Source organism: Idiotropiscis lumnitzeri, chromosome 1 (assembly GCF_059441095.1).
Source record: "Idiotropiscis lumnitzeri isolate Australia: NSW breed Sydney's pygmy pipehorse chromosome 1, RoL_Ilum_1.0, whole genome shotgun sequence".
Classification (NCBI taxonomy): domain Eukaryota; kingdom Metazoa; phylum Chordata; class Actinopteri; order Syngnathiformes; family Syngnathidae; genus Idiotropiscis; species Idiotropiscis lumnitzeri.
Window position 1 is genome coordinate 40,914,485 of NC_142391.1, and position 20,051 is coordinate 40,934,535.

At 42.1% G+C, this 20,051-nt stretch overlaps 1 protein-coding gene across 1 annotated transcript in view; it reads left to right on the top strand.

Annotated features, from left to right (window-relative positions):
* Positions 1–1,150: 1,150 nt before the first annotated feature.
* kat6a (K(lysine) acetyltransferase 6A) overlaps positions 1,151–20,051 on the top strand; it is a 38,380-nt gene continuing 19,479 nt past the window's right edge. The window contains exons 1-4 of the mRNA XM_088301017.1: positions 1,151–1,303; positions 2,623–3,970; positions 16,033–16,141; positions 18,282–18,397. Coding sequence (XP_088157143.1) covers positions 3,290–3,970; positions 16,033–16,141; positions 18,282–18,397 — 906 coding nt within the window. The 5' untranslated portion in view covers positions 1,151–1,303; positions 2,623–3,289. The remainder of the gene's footprint in view (positions 1,304–2,622; positions 3,971–16,032; positions 16,142–18,281; positions 18,398–20,051) is intronic.

Below are 20,051 nucleotides of genomic sequence, written 5' to 3' on the forward strand. Positions count from 1 at the left end.
TATGGTTGCACTTGTGCTGGAGTATATCCCAGCTGACTTTGGGCAAAAGGTTGGACACACCCTGAACTGGTTGCAAGCCGTTTCCCACAGAAAAAAAACACAGGGAGCCTCAAAAACATTTTGACATCTACAGTGACTATAACACTGCAATAAAAACATTTACATAACCAAAACACAATATTTATTTAAGGAATCCATTTATTCATGAAATTAGACGCAAACCTAGATTATCCACCTGCAGTCAGACAAAAATACAAACCAAAAAATACCGTCTGTTTTGTCATCGTTTTATTAAATGTGGATCATGCAGTCAGCTGTCCAATTGAATTAAGGACTATTTCACTGAACCTAAAATATATTTTCTAAATAATAGCCGATTAGAATTTTCAACATGTGCCTGATGGGTTGCAGACCTCTGAATTATATAAATAAGCAATCATAACCACTTTCTTATCTACAGACAAATTGTGTCTAATTTGAGTCTCTTATAATTATTTATTCTAATTTTATGAAACTCATTATAGTCTCTAGAGGGCAGACTACTCTGTTGTAGACTTTCGTCTTCCACACCTTGTAAGTGAGCACGAATGATGCCACACGTTTATGATTAAACATGAAACACCATGTTTAATGAATAAGACAGCTATCATAATTGTTTCTTAGCGGAAAGACCATATTGTGTTGGGTAATCGATACTGTACATCGGTTGTCTACAGTTCTCCGCGAGTTTTCTACGACCATTATAGATAACTGTTATGATTTGGATCATTTGTGGACTGAATGCATGCGTCAATCTTTTTCAGGTCTCAATGCCTTTACATACTGTCTAACGTTAAACGCGTTCTCATTGGGTTTGATTGGATTTTCTCCCCCTGCAGCCGCGAAGAAAAATGCAGACGTTCCCTTGAATCGTCTCCTGCTCGACTGTGGCACAACAGAGACAGTGAGATTACCTCAACTGTTCCCCCGCACCCCTCCACCACCACCACCATCTGTCCCTTTCTTCCATTTCACGTGCCCAGGCAATATCCGTAGACCTCTCATAGCAACAGCGCCCCGCCGCCCCCACCGTCTTGCTGTGAATGTTTCTTCCCCTGGATGTTCGCCTCGCACCATGCAGACGGTCCCTTGGCCCAAGCCTGACGGTTCAGCGTTACCCCTCCCCCACCGCCGTGCTCCGTTTCACTCAAAGATGGCGTCGGCTCGAGAGCCTCTGGTCTCTGGCTGCATTTTTAGGCTTGTTGTTGTCTCCGTTTTGCGCGGTTTTGGCACCCTTCCCCCGGCGGATCGACACGGAATTCCGGTGAGTAACAGCGTAAACGGGACGGAGGGGCTCCGCGCTCTTTTGTAAACAGCGTATCTCGATCGGCGCTTCGACCCCCGCCCCCCCCCCCCACACTCCCCACCACCAGCAAACCAGAACCGGAGCTCGGGCTTTTTCGGGGGGACCTCGAGAGGAAGAAGGAGCGAGGGGTACGGAGGGCTGCTGAGCACTGAGGAGGGTGGGGGGAGGGACGGAGAGGGGAGCCGAGGCCTTAGCCGCTCGGCTCCAGCGGCCTTGTCTTCACCGCAGCACAAGCTGGCGGAGTGTTACGTGGGAGGGAGGCTGGCGGCGGAGCGGAGGGCGGACGTCAGCAAGGTGGGGATCGCTCGCTGGGACTCGTCGAAGCGGTCAGTGGATCTTGTCCCGCGGCGAAGCTTGAAAACCGCGGGTCGCTCTGTGTTAAATGGTGCACGATGTTTGCCTCTGATACCTTAATTCCTGCACTTGCCCGCTAGCTGATATGACCGTCAGCAAGTTGCATTGTGCCCAATACAAGGCCGCGATGTTACGTTAATAAGAGAATGACATTCTAATAGAGTTTATTGGCCGCGGTTGTTGCGATGCTGCTGTTGTTGTGGCTGCAAATGAACGAGATTGCTTATTTCCTGCTGGTGTTCTTGCTAACCGCGTGTTTGTCACTGTTTACGTTTTGGCTTGACTAACGTTAGTAACACAGTCGTAACGTTAGCACACAGGCTAGCTGTTAAGGTTAGCTTGCTGAAGAACAGCGTTTAGCGGGAAGCCTTGTAGTCACACACTTGTCTGCTTATTGCACCAGTGAGAGTAAACAAAACTACAAGAAACACTTGAGCGATGTGGGCCAACTGACAAAGCTTTGATTTTTGAGCTTAGCCTCTCGGCTAATGTTTGCGCACAATGTGTTTTGACTGCATTGTTTTTAGGCTTCCCACAAACTAGGCAGGTGGTTTAACTTTATACCGTACATTTTATAAATGCTTGATTGAAGTCTGAATTATTTTCTTCTGTAAGCTAAAATAGAATGAGTATATTTGTTAACTATTAGTTCCTAACGATAGTATTGGTAGTCTCTTTAATCTAGGAACATTTAAAACGGAATGTTTTTTGTAGCAATTTGAAACGTGTGATTGGCAATGTTACTCGAATTCATTGCAAGCAATGCAAGTAGGACTTAGTTTATATACCTGTGTTAGTTCTTGGTCCCTCACTATCAATTTTAATTTATTTCCTTCCTTGGGTTAAATGTCATCTGAATTGATGCTCTATTGAGATGTATTTTTAATTGCATCTTTTGTCTTCTTTTTACTTCTTTTATACAGGGTGGTGCTACTGAATTGCAATAGACATGAGGGTGATCAGCCCCGTCTACTCCGTCCTGGTGTTGAGGATCCCAGACTGCTGGAGTTGAAAAACACAGTAAAAGAAAAAAGGATACGTGAAAGCAAGGACCGTGGAGGCAGGGAAATTTAAAGAACCAGAATTAATCACAAACACCCACACAAACCTTCGTCACTCATGTCTTGGCGAACATGGCCACCTTTTGCAATTAGCATTGAAAATGTGCTTACTTTACCAGTGACTGTAAACTGACCATTTTGTTGTTGACACAGCCTTAGTATATTATTTTTTAATTTTTTTTGTTGTACTTTTTATGTTGAAGAAAACTGTTCCTACATCAACACCAGCCTCTGCCCTATGACTGAAGTGAATGGGACTGATTTTACTGGGTGGACAACTTAGTTTTGGTGGTTGTGCTATGGTCAGCTGCTTACTACCGTGTTGTTCATACTCTGCTTCAGAAGGAGTTTCTGTGCGGCCCCAAGACAAGGGATAGTAAGCAGAGGAGAAAACAGTACAACGAGAAGCAAAGGAGGGGGCGGCGCTTCGGCGCAGGCCAGGTGTCTGTCTTTGGCCTGTAGTTGACTTTTTTTTTTTTGGTGATTGTTGGAAGGCCCCAGGGCCACCGCGCCCTGAGAGACTGCAGTCATGGTGAAACTGGCTAACCCCACATATACCCAGTGGATCCTCGAGGCAATCAAGAAGGTCAAGAAACAGAAGCAGCGACCGTCTGAGGAGCGCATTTGCAATGCTGTCTCTATGTCCCATGGCCTCGACCGCAAGACTATTCTGGAACAGTTAGAACTTAGCGTCAAAGATGGGACCATCCTTAAGGTTACCAACAAAGGTCTCAACTCTTACAAGGATCCTGACAACCCTGGGCGCTTGGCTCTTCCCAAGTCCAAAGGGAGTGGCAGTTCTGGAGTCGGAGGTGGCAGCAGTGGTGGCTGCAGTGGCGGCAGCAGCAGTGTGGCTAGCTTCCAAAGCCATTTGGGGAAGAGACCTGGACTTGACTGGAACAAGTTGATCAAGCGGGCACTGGAGGGCCTCCACGAGCCAGGTGGCTCCTGCTTGAAAAACATTGAGCGCTTTCTCAAGTGCCAGGCTGATGTGGCAGCCTACCTGTCAGGCAGCGGTTCCATGGGGCCTGGCATCTTCCACCAACAGCTAAGGGTGGCCCTCAAAAGGGCGGTGGCCCATGGACGTGTGGCAAAGCAGGGTCCACTTTTTCAGTTCATCAGCCGCAGCAGCTCCCATAATGACGGCACTGGGATGGTATCCCTGGAATCACTGCCCCCTGTCCGCCTACTGCCTCATGAGAAGGACAAGGTGAGATTGCAACTCTTGTGTATACATGAAGCACACACTTACAAACAAAAGCACCGTGACATTCATTTCTCATGTAAGTCACTCAGTACTATGTGGAGGGTAAAAGCCAAAAAATATGTACTTGTACTTAAGGTTAGCACTGTACTCTGTGTTACCTGGCGTTTGTTGCTGCAGTTTACGACTTTATCGGAAACAATATGCATGCCGACTAGATAAGCATGTCGTTTGTCATTTTGTTACTCATGGTCCGTGCAAACGATTGAAGTGTGTTGCTACTTTGTTAGACGTCTGGTGGGTCAGTTGTTAGCAGAGGTCAACAGGTGGAGGAAGTCACATGGCTGTCAGCCAGTTTGAACTGTCTGCAGCTCTGCTCTCCGTCTGGACATGGTAGGAGTAAAGAGAACGGGTGGAACACAGTTGAGCAAAAAAGAACAGCGGAGTGCATAGTGGTGCCATATGAGGCTGGATGATGCAAACCACAAACCTCTGAAAGAGAGAGAGAGAGAGAGGGGCAGAGACATGGAGTGAGAAGAAAGCAAGAGAGGCAGAAGGAGCTGTAGAGTGCGGGAGAGGCAGACATGCAGGCGACAGAGGAGAGCGGGAACACACCCACTTTTGTAACCTGATCAGAGAGACAGAGCAGCCGGTTACTAACCTCCCCGTATTATGGCCAGGGACATGCACAAATAAATGTCCTGCCTAAGAAATACAAGCTATTAAAACATTCTGATGTATACCCTTCAACAAACTTTGGAAGAGTTTTCGCACATTTATCTTCCAACTTGCTTTGTTGCCTGTCACCTGCTTACCAGTTTAGAACAAAAGTTCTAGGAGGACTTAGACAGCTCCATGCTACTGTTTTGACTGGCTCCCGTCATTATCTGTGCTCTTTGTAGGTGTGTACATGTCATTACAAGCACCCAGCTTCCTTGAGGGCTGCATGCAGGCGCAAAAAAAACGATGAGCCAAGAAAGTGGGATGCACTCATAAGGGGTCTGTGTAACACAGTGAGAGAAGCTCAACCTTTTCTCTGACTCAGCCCGTTATTACCTTGCTGTCCCGCTAACTACCATTCAAAAAAATACAAAATCAAGCTCTTTTCATGATTTTGAAAAATTGTAGTAGTTGTAGATGTTATACTCAGTGATCATTATTACACATTATATATTAAGAAAAATGTGAGTAGGAATTGGGGATTTTAATATCATGTGGTTTTTAAGTTACTCCCTCTTGATCTCTTTTAAAAGTTGCCACGTTATTGATGCTTGAGCATGCATTATGTTAGACAGCAAGAGCTGACGGCTTTAAAGCAGTGTGTGCAATGGCCACAGGCCACTGCATCATCGTCCTCCAGTTTTCATAGCCTTCCAGTGGCGCATCATTGCCTCGCATGATCGCCTACAGTTCTAATTCCTCAAGGAGAAGAGGAGAGAAAGCCTTTGAGTGAAGTCGGGAAGGGGAAAAAAAAATCAAAACAAATTGCTGAGCACCAGCTCTGACCCCATTTGTGAGATTTGCGTAGTCAATTCTCTGGTGTTTGTGTCAGAGTGCACCATTCAACGAGATCCCATACTCGTCTGTCCGTCCCCGCCACCCCACTCCCCCCATCCTAATAGGGTGCCATTGCCAGGTCATGAAGGGGGAGGTGAACGGGGATCGAAGTCAACCAGGGGTCATGGATATATAGACTCCAAACCTCATTGCCTCCCTGAGCACCCGTTAGCAGTATGAAGCTTTGGCCATTAGTTGGGATGGTCTTTGACGTGGAGCCTTTGTGCGTGGTGCTATGTGATTACACAGTTGTGTGCATGATGTTCATCCCGTCATAATAGACAAGAGCTATCTCCCTGCCCTGCGATTGCCCTCTTCCCAACAGCTGGAGTGGGGTGAACCAGAGTTCTCGATGTCGACGTGCAGTGTCACGGTGAGGACGTGTGAAAAAGCCACTTGTGCGCACACTCATGCAGTGACTTCCCTCCAAAATGTGCCACTGACCATGTAACTGGATTGGCTTTTTCATTCGCTCCGCAGCTTGCTTTTGGTTTTTGGCGGTGATGAGGAAGCTACTTTGTTTATTCTGAACACTAATTGATATACTTACCTGCATGGCATAATCAATTCCACTTATTTGATCACCCACCTCCCGATATGTCAATTTGATGCCGTGCACACATTACACCTGCTTGCTCAAGGTTAAGACATCATTTGCCATGTTTGACTGACTACACCGCACCCCTCAGACATTGATTCTATGCCTTAAATGCTTCCCGCCACTTTGTTGTTTTCCTTCTCCTTTATACTCATCCCAGCCACACAATGATATTAGTCACATGAGAGTAGTTACTGCGTTTGTGGGGAGGATGGAACCATTTACGAGGTTGGATTCACAACACAGGGATGTTGAGAAGATGGCTTAGTTGGGTTCCAAGAAAATACCTTCATCAAGTGTAATGTTGGTTTTCTGGTGAATATGCATTGGAGTAGAATCGTTTTCCCAGGAGACACTAAAACCTTTGATTGTTTTTGCAACTCGCATCATGCCACAAAGGGATTGGGAAACGGTTTTAGTTTTGCACAGTAACAAATGGGTTACCATAAAATATGTTCCGGGCTGTTTGTTTGCATTATATTTTAGAGCCTGAAACAAAAACAACAAACGCTTACACATGAAATAGTAGTGCTTATATTTTTTTCTTCATTGCTTCGCATGCAAACATCAATGTTGTTGTGTGCGCAATTAATACAGAGCTGCAGAAACTCTACAAAGTAATTTGTGTGCCATGTCCAAACAATGCGCACATGCACCAGTTGCTGTTGGACTAGTGCCCTATTTTCTAAAACAAGTTTTTTTCAATTTTAGGTGGGAATAATGACACTTTTGAGTCACAGCTTGCACTTCTGGTTTCGTTAATATCTTTTCCATGATGCTGTTCACATCTTGACATTGCGATCAAGACAACACCTTAACAGTTGACAACAGATCATTGCCGTGTGAAACAGGATGTGGCCACTGCGCTGCTTCATTAGCAGGTTGCAGCAGAGTTGCAGACTGGTCGAGCCACAGAAAGGCATGGACCTGCCCGTCCATCCTTGGAAATGTATACATGGAGCAAACAACTGTGGTGAATTTTGCTATTCAGCTCCTTGTTAGAGAACTGCAAGTTGTGCAAAAGTACTAACATATTGAACAGCTAGTAAGTTAAGTTTCTCAGTTCAGAAAAGTTCAAAATCAGTTTGCCTTTATAAAAATGATAGTCCACTTTAGATTTATCCTAAAATTTCAACCAAAAGCTGAATAACCCCAACTTTTTGCGCAAATTGTACAGTAACAGATTTTTGGGGCCCAAACAAATTAAGTATTGAAAAGACCCGTGAGTGCCGAAACGCGAATATGCGGGGTTAGATGTATATCTTTATTTGTTAAACAAAGATAATTTAAAAACTGTATACTTGTGTTTATAATTGAGTGAAACAGAGTTAGGCTCTCTAAACTGTTTGAGTGGAAAGAAATCAATTGCTGTGCTTGTGGTCAGTTCCCTTCCATTTCCATATGCAACAAAAATAGTCTAGATGGCCATTACGCCTGCTGGAGTTCCCTGAGGGGATCGAGAGTGGCAACTGTGTCGATGCCTCTAATACCACTTTCAAACCTAAATAATGATACTTCTGAGTAACAGACACACACAAGGAACAGAGCCGCATCTCTGAGCAGCAAAAGAAAGTTCATACATACCAAAATCTGTTTGTGACGTTCAGAATAGATAAATGTGTATATGGGAAACAATGTGGCTGTAATCTCTTAATTTGCCAATGCGATCAATGAAAAAGATGATTGCTTCTGTGAATTAAGGGAGCATAACCAAACACAAAATATGCATAAAATGCTTAATATCGATTGATTTGATTTATCCAGTCAGATTGGTGGAAATTGCAGTTTTGTGAATGTTATGACTGCACAGCTTTTGGTCTGTTTTTTCTTCCGCTACAATGTACTAAACAAGTAGTATGACTTGAGGGATGGCTGCCTGTAATGCCATGCATTGTCCCATGTGAACTGGGATCGTTTTAACAGCATTGTTGCTGATGCGTGGAACTTTTGAAACTATTATGCTGAGAGGAAAAAACATCCCCGTTTTTGTTGATTGTCATATAAACATTCAGTACCATGTATTTTAATTTGTTACAGATAATGCTTGATCGAAAGCCCATTCTGAACGCCTCCGATTTCTTGATTTGGCCGCGACTCAGAAGATTGTGTTTCTCATCGTTATAAGTAAGGAAAGGAGAAAAAAATGTTTTGTGAAACCGCAAAGTGACAAACATGCAGCAAAGTATAATTATACTGTGCTGCCTTGGCAATCCTGTCAGACCTCACAGACAGTTGAACCAGACCAAGAGGCAGCTGCTTTCAGGTCTTATTTTGCGCTCATATCGTTAACTTCAGATCTATGATAACTGTGACGTTTAGGATGGGAAATACAGTTCTGTGAGGCCTCGCATATGGCATAACTTCACCACCCTACAAATGGAGTCAATGTGGTCCACAGCTGTGGAAGTGATGCTGGAGAGCAGCCAGCCCACTCCATTTGATGCAGTTATTTCGCTCTGTGTCTATGGTTTGCCTGGATTCTTACAGAACAGAGTAGGTTTGTCAGTCACAAAGATTTCATGATCATTTTTTGTTTGATTACAAGAATATCTATATACATTTAGTTTGCATTAAAGTCTATTACAAAACAATTTTTTCTGGTTACTCTTTATGATATAAAAAAAAAATGTTGTTTGTTTGGTATTGTTTAGTTGGATGGATCTGAAGTGAAAAGCCCGAAAACAAATAAAACTAACAAAAGGTAATCACAAACTCAAATTAAAAAGAAAAAGAAGAAACAACAGCAAATCAAAAATCGCAAAAAGACATAACTAAACAAAAAAAGGGTGATCTCCAATACAAATAAAAACAAAACAAAAATCTAAACAAAAAAGTTATCCCAAATCCAAAAACGAAACTTAAAGCCAAATCAAAAATAGCTGAAACATAACTAAAAAAAAAACAAAACAAGAATGAAGAACACCACATAATCAACATTTTTTTTAATGGCTTACAGTCCGTTGCTACACAAATTAGGTTCATTTATCAGTAAAGTAGTGAAAATGAATAAAAACATAAGTACCGTATTTTCCGGGCCATAGGGCGCTCTTTAAAGTCCCTAATCTTGCCCAAAACAAACAGCGCCTTTTAAAGCGACGCGCCCATTATATGGACTAGCATCGCACCCATTATATGGACTAAGCATCACTCGTGACCATAAACCCTTTTACTCATTGGGTTGTTCGGAGTGCATGTTAGCACACCCTGCTGGTCAAAGTCTGAGTCATCTATGCTTCAAATTGACCGTGACTTATACATTATGTGACTATGGTGTTTGGGTGATGGTGTAGGAGAAAGCTGGACAAAAGGGTAGCTGTCCACAATGTTGTAGTCTGTCTTATCATTTATGTTATTGCAAGCAAGAAACGTCCCAGGTTTAGACAACAGACAAAAAGCCCAAAGCACAACAGCACATCTCTCTAAACAGCCATGTGATTGGCTGAGTCTGAGTGGCTCCCAAGAAGCCATTTCTGTAATTGGCTAAGGCTGAGTGGCTCCCAAGAAGCCATTGCTATAATCTTTTTGTGTTATTTTTATTTCTTTTGGGTATATAGATGGCATGAGAGATGCATGTTTTGTGTTAATCTTATTTCTTTGTTTCATTGTTTGCTTGTATGCTGAGTTTTTTTTTGGTTTTGATTTGAAACCGTGACTTTAAGGAGTGTGGTGACCAGTGAAGTTCCTCCCCTGACGTGGTCTAGTAGGCTAATGCCAAGACACCTTTTATTGGGTAGAGTCATTATTATTGACAGTGATTCCTATTAGTTTCATGACATCTGTCAATGAAATGGGGTGATACCTCTGGCAGCGATTCCTTAAGGGATTGAGTCCTGGTGAGCTGGCATAAGTTGGCGCGAGTAGCTGAGCTAGCGCGAGCAGCTGAGCCAGCGCCTTGTAGTGCGGCGCGCCTAGTATATGCATAAAATACGGAAATAGCACCCTCAACTGGTGTTGCGCCCTTTGATGCAGCGCGTCTTATGGCTGTAAAAATACGGTATTTACTTTGCGAGTCTATTTGCAGTGTGGGCCCCTAAACCTTCGTCTTGCGTCCTTAAAATTTCAGTTTTAGGGGCCACTGTGGTCCGAAGAAAAAAGGATAGTCTGGAGCTTTTCTTTTAGAATAAGTGTTCCACAAAAACTAAAGAAGTGAAGCACATATGCAGGATTAATCCTTTGAAATGCAATAATAAACTGAAGACGCTTGAGACAGAAGTTTCTTACTCACTTCAACCATCAAATGCAATTTGAGGTGTTTGTGTTGATTCTACTTGCAAATTGTTTCCTGTATGGTGATCAATGAGCTTGTGTTCAGGATGCGGTCATGAGCGAGGTGTGTGCATTTTGCTGAGATTGGGTCCCCATTTTAATGAGATCCTTGGCTTGAAACAAGACAAGGACAATAACACTGCTTTCTTCTCTAGTTGTTCTTGTTTGTGGCCATTGTTCCCTCTCTTTGGTGTCTTAATAACCTGTCCTGACATTGGATAACAACAGCCAGTTGCATAAAAAGAAAACCAGGCCACTTTTGCTTTGTATTCTCTGCACATACAGACGCTATGACAAATTGAAGTGGAGCCTCAAGAAGCTATTGGTGAGCACTTGAAAGTGTACTGGTGTTTGTTACACAGGTGTCGGCAACTACGCTTGGCCCTCGGCCAATTTTTTTCCCCCTTACAATCCAATCACCAGCAGAAATGACATTTTCATCATTCCTACTAATAATGCTTACTTCGAATCAGTACAACTTTCACAAGGGCTGCCACAAGCGATTATTTTACTCGTCGACTAATCGGATCACATGGAAACTGTATAGAATTAGAATTAGAATTAGAAATCCCTTTATTGTCATTGTACTCAAGTGTGCAACGAGATTAGAGGGCTCCCCTCTCCAGTGCAATACAACAATAATACAGACAAATATATATAACTAGCTGCTCTAATGCAGCCATCATTAGCTTACAGCTAGAATTCTTTAAGGTATGTACACAAAAATAAAGATAATTAGATAATGATACATTCAATTTGTATTAAACTTTGCAGCTCGTGTCCGCATTTCTGACATGTTTAAAACTGATGGCAGCAACTGAAATATCAGGTGATACTGTGATCTTAAAAAAGTCAAGCTGTAAATGTTTGTGCATTTTAAAATGCAACCAAAAATTAAATGTGCAGCGTTGCACAGTTTTATACGATGAAACTCGCTATAAATAAAATAAATACTTGTTAGCAAGTTTCACTCTCCTTGGGCACCCAGTTTTTTTTTTTAATGTAGAAATCATAAATCCACGGTGCTGAAGAGAACTAAAATAAACACTTATTGGTTTTTAATTTTGTTTGCCTTTATCCAAAATATTTAGTTTTTCTTTAGTATGCATTTTGGTCCACTGAATCAAAATGTGGTGTGCACACCCGTAAAGATTGCTCTCTATTAAGGAGTTGTATGTTCACTTGTATGACGGTATTTTTCCACATATTTCTTTTAATTTAATTTATTTATTTTTTTTACAATGTTTTTTTTTTGCCCAAGTCCAACATTTCAAGTCAAATCAGAAACGGGAACACCCTTAATAAAGGCAACACAGGTAGCAAAATAGCGAAGTAACAAATAAATCAATCAACGAACCCTGTTAGGTTTATTTTTTGCGTGTACTGATATGCTTAAATTCACCGGGTCGGGTCGTCTTGTCTGAGATGAGGATGAGGGGAAGTGGGTTTTGGAGGATTATGGGGGTAAAGAGGGGGGGATTCGTGCTAAGCGGTGGCCCCATTGGCTGCAGTTCCCATCCAGACAGCGGTGCATCGAGGCCACGTTTATCGGTGTGAGGTCCCCTGTCGCCTGATCAATTGTGAAGCGATACTCTGGGTAGCTGCCAGTGCCGCAATGTATGCTCGGAGTGTTGATGATCAATGTGTCATGCAATTCACATTAGTGTGACAGAATATGAATATATCTATCCATTTTCTCCTATTGTGTGATTGTTTTTATTCAACCCTTATTCAAGCCCGGTGCCATTGGCGTTCTTCCGCATTTAAGCACCCCCTTTTGGTCACATGTGACAGTCAGCAAATGAACAGTGTATTTCTTGTGATGTGGTCGCATGGTTACTTCGGTTACAGGGCCAATTGGGCGCCTGTATTAAATATATAGTTATAGCCCATTACAAGGAAGTGCTGCGCTATAGCAGTGCTGTGACACAAAATGCCAAACTAAATTACATTTTTAGCAGAACTGAGACAAGACCACGATGATATTGAGGTGTTTTTGATATTGTGAATATTGTGGCCATCCTGATTATAATTTTTTTCATCAATGTTATCTGGTGGGCTAGATGTCATTGTCCATTATGGCCCGTGGGCCGCTGCTTGCCCACCACTGTCTTAAAAGTCTCCATGCATAGCATGTCCGACCTAATTTCCTCTTTGTGTTTGTACATACGCAAGTCCAAGTTCACCAGTTAATAAAGCTAACTTACCTGTAACAGTTGTGTGGTTTTGGCTTGGAGGTCACAGTCTGTCACTGGATATTACTTAAATTGAATAATGGACCTGAAGACATGAATTGACAGATTATAATAGACATGTAATGTCAACTGTAGTGATAGACCAATAAGCTTTTTTCAGGGACAATATCGATTATTAGTAGTCATGGAAGCCGATCATGATATTTGAAGCCGATATTCATTTGTTGAAAAAATGGGTAAACACAAAAAAAAACTCCAAAAGTTGACTTAGATTAAATGCCTGTCAGCATGTGTTTATTAAACAACTTTTGTGATTTACAACATGCTATAGCTTTTTTAGATCTTAGAAAATAAACAGATTAGTTGTTGTGTTAAAAAAAAGAGCACAGTGCTCGCAGGCTCAGCCGCATGTCTTATAGTTCAATGAAAACAAATATCTCTTCAAAGTTTACTACGGCAAATAGTTTTCTTTTAGTTGTGAGTTGTAGTCAACTGACATTTATTCAAATTTCGTCAATGTCTGTTGCCTTCCCTTCCTCTGCTCTTGGGATCTTTACCGTAGCGCAATCTGCTTCTGCAGGCAGGGCCACCAGCACTGCATAGAGAGAAAGAAGTGTGCTGAGGCGAGCCAAAAATAAACCAGCTTTTAATTAATCAGCCTTGAAAAATTAAAAAAAAAAAGTCAGATCCCAATAATCTGCAAAATGCCAAATATCTGCCTCGATAATCGGACTATCACTATTCAAATGCCAGCCACAGTACTTGATTCCACTGGCCTGTTGATTCGTAGAAATGTGTAATTACAAAATCAGGGCTATTATCTATTAAACGCCTAACAAGAGAGCGAATTTGAAGATTGTGTCTCAACGAGTCAATTTCCCTGTTGGTTAGCTTTACATTTTTAGTATGTGCTTGGGATTTATTTACGGTTGCAACTAGTAGCTGAAAGCAAGCTGCAATGTGCTTCTCTATAAAATATATCTTGAAAGCTGTGTTGATAGGTCAGTTTGTTTGCTTATGTGGAGTTGGCCTACTTGGCAGTGAAAGGGTGAAATGTCAGGAATGACTGAGGCGTGGGTCTCTCTATCCTCTTCTTTCCATGCTCAATTTGTCTTCCTTTTGTCTCATCCCACTCTTCCTTACAAATTTTTTTCCTGACATTGAAACACGCTAAATGACTTAGATAAGGTTGTCTGACTTTCTTATAATAGCAAAATTACACCAAATTTGTGTGAAAATGCAGTTATGATGCTGTGCAATACTTGAACAATTCTGTTTTCTCTGCAACTACACAACAAATTTAGCATTTTCACCTTGCGTGTCTAATTAAGCCTTCTCTTTTCGCCGTTCATTCTTGACAGCCCTCTTTTAATTGTTGACCTCCTTTTCCTGACACCCACTTGCAATGCCTTTGTCACCATATGCTTGACTGGCCGGGTTCGTAGAGGTAGGCTTAGTGGAGGCAGTAAGAAGGTGCCTGAGTCTGACGAAAATGAACCCTATAAATCAAGCTCCTGCCTCTTGTCTCGTCCCCACCAGGACCTGCTTGCGGCCTCTGTCTTTACAGCCATGAAACTGCAGATATTCGTAAAGGTGTTCTAGCAACACTGGAAGTGTTTTCATCTTCATTTTTTTTTATCAAATCTGAAAGGCTTATTTTGAATTGCTGAGTTGATAATGATTTTGAATTCAACAATGCCCACACGTTAGGCTTTTTTGCATGTTGTATGTCCTGTTTTTGAAAAAAAAACAAAAAAAAACGTGATTATCAACAGATTAATTCTTCATTAGAATTGTCATTAGTTGTGGCCATAATTATAACTAGATTTGTCCAATCACATGATCTGAAATCAAGCAAGCAAATTTTGATCATAGTGTCACTTCATTGTGAGCATATTCGGGTGGGCTACATTGCTGACTAGAAAGGGACATTTGGAGTAGTTATTGATTGATTCATCCAAAATTGAAAACATGGGCCTGTTAGTGAAAAATGGACCATCCCGACCGACCGTATGATTCCTTTTATATCTTCGATGTTCATATCTGAATAGCGACATGATAGCAGTATATCACTCAGCCCTAATGTGACCACGTTAAGTCAGCAGTGAAAGCACATCATTTTCATTTTTTCAATTTTTTTGTTTCAATTTGAAGCCATTATGGTGCTGTTTAGAGCCATAAAGATGAGAAACGTCTCGTTAAAATTGCCTCTTCTTCAAAGGATAACACCTGGCCACGGCTGACATCTATTTCGCCGCACTCAGTTGTGCACCTACTTATATGTTGGTTCATTTTTTACATTTTACTCTTTCTTTCTGTTGACTTCAACTTGCAAACGAAAGTGGAGTAGCATTGCTGTGTGGGTCCTTGCTTATCATTGAATCTTAGAGTTGTTGTTTCACTTTTCTTAACAATTTGCTCTTTTGTTATTTGTTGGAATATGACACCAAATGTGTTGCTTTTGCAATTACCTGAAACAAAACAAAAAAAAATTGTGGCGAAAATGAGGCCTGAGTCTTACCCTGTCTGGCGATTCGATTCAGTTTTTGGGGCCATAAATCATGATTGTACTTTGAATCGATGTTTCATTCAAAACAATTTTTGATTCAAGATTTGAAATTTTATTTCATTTATTTATTTATTTTCCAGTCTTAATTCAAAATATTGACATAACATACAACACTTCTGTGCTGACAGACTAAAATTAGGTCTTACTTCCATTAGGATGTCCTCTTTCAACTGCGTAAAAGGCTCGATATGGCTGTTGGGGAATGTAACATTTATTAGGTCATTTGCACCGACTATCAAAAAATATGCACAATTTTCTTTAAACGCTTGTTTCTCAACAATCTTGAATGGCTGCATCACTTTGGCTATAGAGCAAGTACCACTGTGAGCCGCTATGATTGCAAGCAGCCAGGAAATGCGCGCCCCGCATGCCGTGTGTTTTTTGTTTTTTTTGGCAGCAGCTGAAGAAAGTGGGTGTGGTGGTTGTTTTAAACGGACTTGGGCGGTTTGTTGTGTTGTAACTTAGTAGCTCATTGGTGTGAACGGGCTGCTCCGCGTTGATCTGTCTTGAGCCAAAATGTTCCCACAGTGACATAATGCTTTGGAACACATTTTTATGCCCCTCAACAAAACTTCGTTGGAAACTTCTTTCTACTTTGACACCGTTTGTCTCCTTGCGTGAGTGCGTCCGCGCGTTCGTGTCAGAACGAAGTAAGCACAACTGAGTATTGATGAAATGTCATCAAACACATTTATTGATCGATAAGTTGATATAGTAATTATTGTTACAGGCCTTGATGCAAGCTCGTCTATCAGAGCAGTCATCAGTGTTCCTTAACTTATTTAGTACAACACTCATCCACGTAGGGCACGCAGGATCTCTTTGTTTTCAACTGTAGATTGACCTCACTAACGTTTGCCTACTGTCTTTACTTTGCCTTTAGCCGGTGGCGGAGCCCATCCCCATCTGCAGCTTCTGTTTGGGGACCAAGGAGCAGAATCGCGATAAGAAGTCTGAGGAGCTCATCTCCTGTGCAGACTGTGGCAACAGTGGTGAGTGTCTGTTAAAAAAAAAAAACACACGCACAATGCGTGTGTGTATGCTCACTTACGTATTATGTATGCACAACATATTTAGGTATTTTAAGGATGATTCGATACCACTATTACATATCTGATTCCGATATCGCAGCCTTGAGATTCAGCCGATACCATTCCTAGACCGAGCAGATTCTTTTTGTTATTGTAAAAATGAATAGTATGTGGATGTAAAACATTGAAAAACACCATGTTCACTCTACCGTATCATCATCCCAAACAGAAAATGTTATTAATACAACTCTGTAGTGAGGTTGTCACAAAATAATATTTTTGAAAATGCGCATGTGTGCGTGCGTGTGGAAATTATTATTAAAACGTATTATTTTTTTATTCCCCAGCCATTCTTTTTGTACTTATTTAATTACTCCGACTTTTACCTGCTGGTACGCCGTCCGGTGTGCCCTGTGAAATGAAAGGTGGCATTCTTTATTTATTTATTTATTCATTTATTCATTCATAACTGACAGCCTCGCGCTCCGCTCGTGCCCGGGCGGAAGAGGTGCTCCAATTCGGCTTACTGTGACGCGAGCATGCCCTCCTCCTCCGGAGCTTCCATTCGGTTAAACTTAGGGGCCGCTTGGCACCGCCCGTGCCTGGGGAAGGTGCTCCTCTACGGCTTAACTGCCACGCATGCCGGCCGGAGCTCTGGTACGGTCCGAACCGCGCGAAACGTCGCCACCAATCGTGTCCGGGGGAACGTGCTCTTCTTCGCCCACGCTCTTCTTCGGCGCACGCCGGCCGTCTAACCGCTCCAGCGCCCCGTCGTGCCGCTCGGCGAAACTACAATGCCCCCGAATATTTTTTTAGACCCGCGAAGCACTGAACCCGCGAAAGGTGAACCGCGAAGTAGCGAGGGTTCACTGTACATACTTCTCAGGCAGGTGGCCGTCAGCGCATAGATATTGATGGATAGATAGAACCTTCACTTTAAGTGGCTGCTATGTTGAAATGACAAATTTGAAAATGACAGATGTTGCTTGTATCATAGCTGCATGTGTGATGTTTGTAACAAATCACTCTGCGTCAAAATCGCAAATGAATTCAATTAGTTACAGGCTCAAGAGCGCATTACGTGGTGTGAGGCCCGGTGTCCTCGCCTTGTGGCTACCTTAGAGCAAGCAAACCCGAAGTTGCCAGCTATCGAGCATTAAATTCATCTCTTAAGCAGTCACCAAAGCGCAGCTCAACAGTTCAACACCTTTGCCTGCTGGCCCCTCACAGCGACACACGAAGGGAGTTTGGCCATTACTATGCTGGGGAGGAGAAAAATAGTCAGGTTTGCTTACAGCTAGATAGCAGCTTGGCGACAAGCAAATGGATTTAAAATTAGTCCAAAGGGATGGCTGGGTCAGAAAAGGGATGTTTCGGTGGTTGGAAGAACAAGTTGGTTTAAGTAAATTATTTTAAACCAAATTTAATGCTGCTTTGTCATTAGCACGTTGCTATCTTAAACAAACAAAAAAAAATTCGTACAAAATTGTAGTGTAGATTGAGCACTGTAAAAGTGCACTTAATTTTATTGTGATGAAATTGGTTTCTTTTATTTCTTTTTTGACCATGACATTTGTCAGATAAAGTTAATTAACTATTCAAACTTGGTTTAAAGATAAACATCAGTTGTGGATTTGGACTACGAGTCCAGACAGAACTGTAGTGGTCGGCGGAAGCTACAAAATAAGTCTAAAAATAAATAAGTCTAAAATTAGCGGAGACGGTGACACGGTGTGAAAATGTGAATATTGCCCAACCCTAGTTTGCAGAACAATAACAGGCCGCGTACCTTGTATTCGGGCACTGTACGCTAGTAGAAGCTTTAATGCCGAGCGACGCCCTTGGTGTCCCCACTCCCTTCATTTGCAGCAGGTTGCTCACTAGCTGCGCGTCAAGCAAAACCAAAGCAAAGCTCTGACAGCATGTCATTTGTTTAAATCTGTGTAGGCACATTGGATTTAGTGAGCATTTGAGGAACGTTTAAAATCCAAATGCTTTTCTTTCACTCCTCCTATAATGATTTAAGTGGGTCACTACTGTCAGTCAGCAGTCACGAGACAATGACTTACGTGTTTGTGCATGCACTCCTACCTGTCTGCAGGCCACCCTTCCTGTCTCAAGTTCTCCCCAGAGCTCACGGTGAGAGTCAAGGCACTGTGGTGGCAGTGCATCGAATGCAAAACCTGCAGCAGCTGTCAGGATCAAGGAAAGAATGCGGTGAGTGGATGAGCGAATGTGGCAACGTGGCAGATGAACAGTGCTAGTGAAGGCTCTGTTCTTTGCTTAACAGCCAGATAGAGATGATGGTAGACATACTGTATCTCTGGTTCTGAGATTGTGCTATTTTTGTCTACCTGCCTGCTAGGGCTGGGCGATATGACCTCAAATCAATATCGCGAGAAATTGAGCAATTTTACCTCGATAACGATAAATGCACGATAAATTCTCCCCATGGACTAAAATCAAAATAAATGCAGGAAATGCATATTGACTGTTTTTTTTATTGACCAACTGGTACACATTACTTTCAATGAAAAATAAAAGTACACAAATCATTTGTATAAACATTCCAAATTGCTTGCTTTGCATGACTTGAACAATGTCACAAAGAAAAAGGGTACCTCTTGCAAAATCTTTTTCTGCAAATAGATTGCGCCAAGATTCTCTCATGTTGTAAACGATGGCAAATAAAAAAAATGCTAAAGAAAATGTCAATGCAAGACAAATAAACAAGTGTGCATGTGCCCTCTCGAGTACTCTGGTGCGCGGTCGCCACTTGTCGTCTATGTAATGCACAGTCAGGCTCAATCAGGAATCCATGTTGCGACCCGACCACAAGTCGGATGTAGATGCAAAATGCTTGACATGTCTAAGCTCCCGGACCGATGTAGTCCATCTCGGGAAATACAGCTTTCATGAAGCGTTTAAATCCTGTGCGCGCCACTGTAACTAGAGGAGCTGTATCTTTAGCTCTGTGCTAGGCTATCGCGTCCACCTCTGAGACGTTCTCTCGTATGGTGTCGCCTCCGATAATGGGCTGTTGTCACTTGTCGAACCTTGCTTCTCACTTTGAACTTTCAGCACAGCATGGTTGTGTTGTGGGTGGTGAAACGGCTTCTGGATTTGAATCGCCAACTACGACAGAGACGTCTGTTTTCTTTCTCGATCAGACCGGTGGAGTCACGTGACTAGAGGCGCTGTGGCGGTCTTAAAGGGGCATGAACATTGCCGCAGACAGAAAAGGCTTTTCTTTTTTTTTTTTTTCAACACGGAATTTACCGACATGGGCAAAATGATTTCGGTCATTGTAATAAATTTAGGTAACGGTAAATTTTCGGTTTATCGCCCAGCCCTACTGCATGCCTTATTCATTGTTATTCAGATGTATGAAGTGAGACATCGCTGTAATTCAAAGACACAACCAAGAGCCTGCTTTTTTTTTTTTTTTTTCAAATCACACAATAGGTTGGTATATCAAACAAGAAAGGAAACATTTTCATGAATGAATGAACTGAAACTGGTATTTATTAAATGAAATCCGTGCAATTAGATAATGAAACAGAGATGCAGGTTTATTACTATTTCCACGTATTTCACTCGTCTGTCCTTACATCACTTCACCATGTCCAATTAAAAGTAGAGATGTAAAGATTCATCGAAAATCAATATGATATCGATTTAAACTGCTTAAAATATGCATTGATGCTAAAAAAAAAAATTGATTCGCAATGCTATGTTAACCATAGCTGCGCTCTTGAATCTGTGCTGTGAACAAACTGCATAACCACATGTCTCTGTGGAACGCGCATGCGGAATAGTGGTAAGCCAACTCATCCGTGGTGTAACACAGAAGCATTGTGAGTAATCGTTT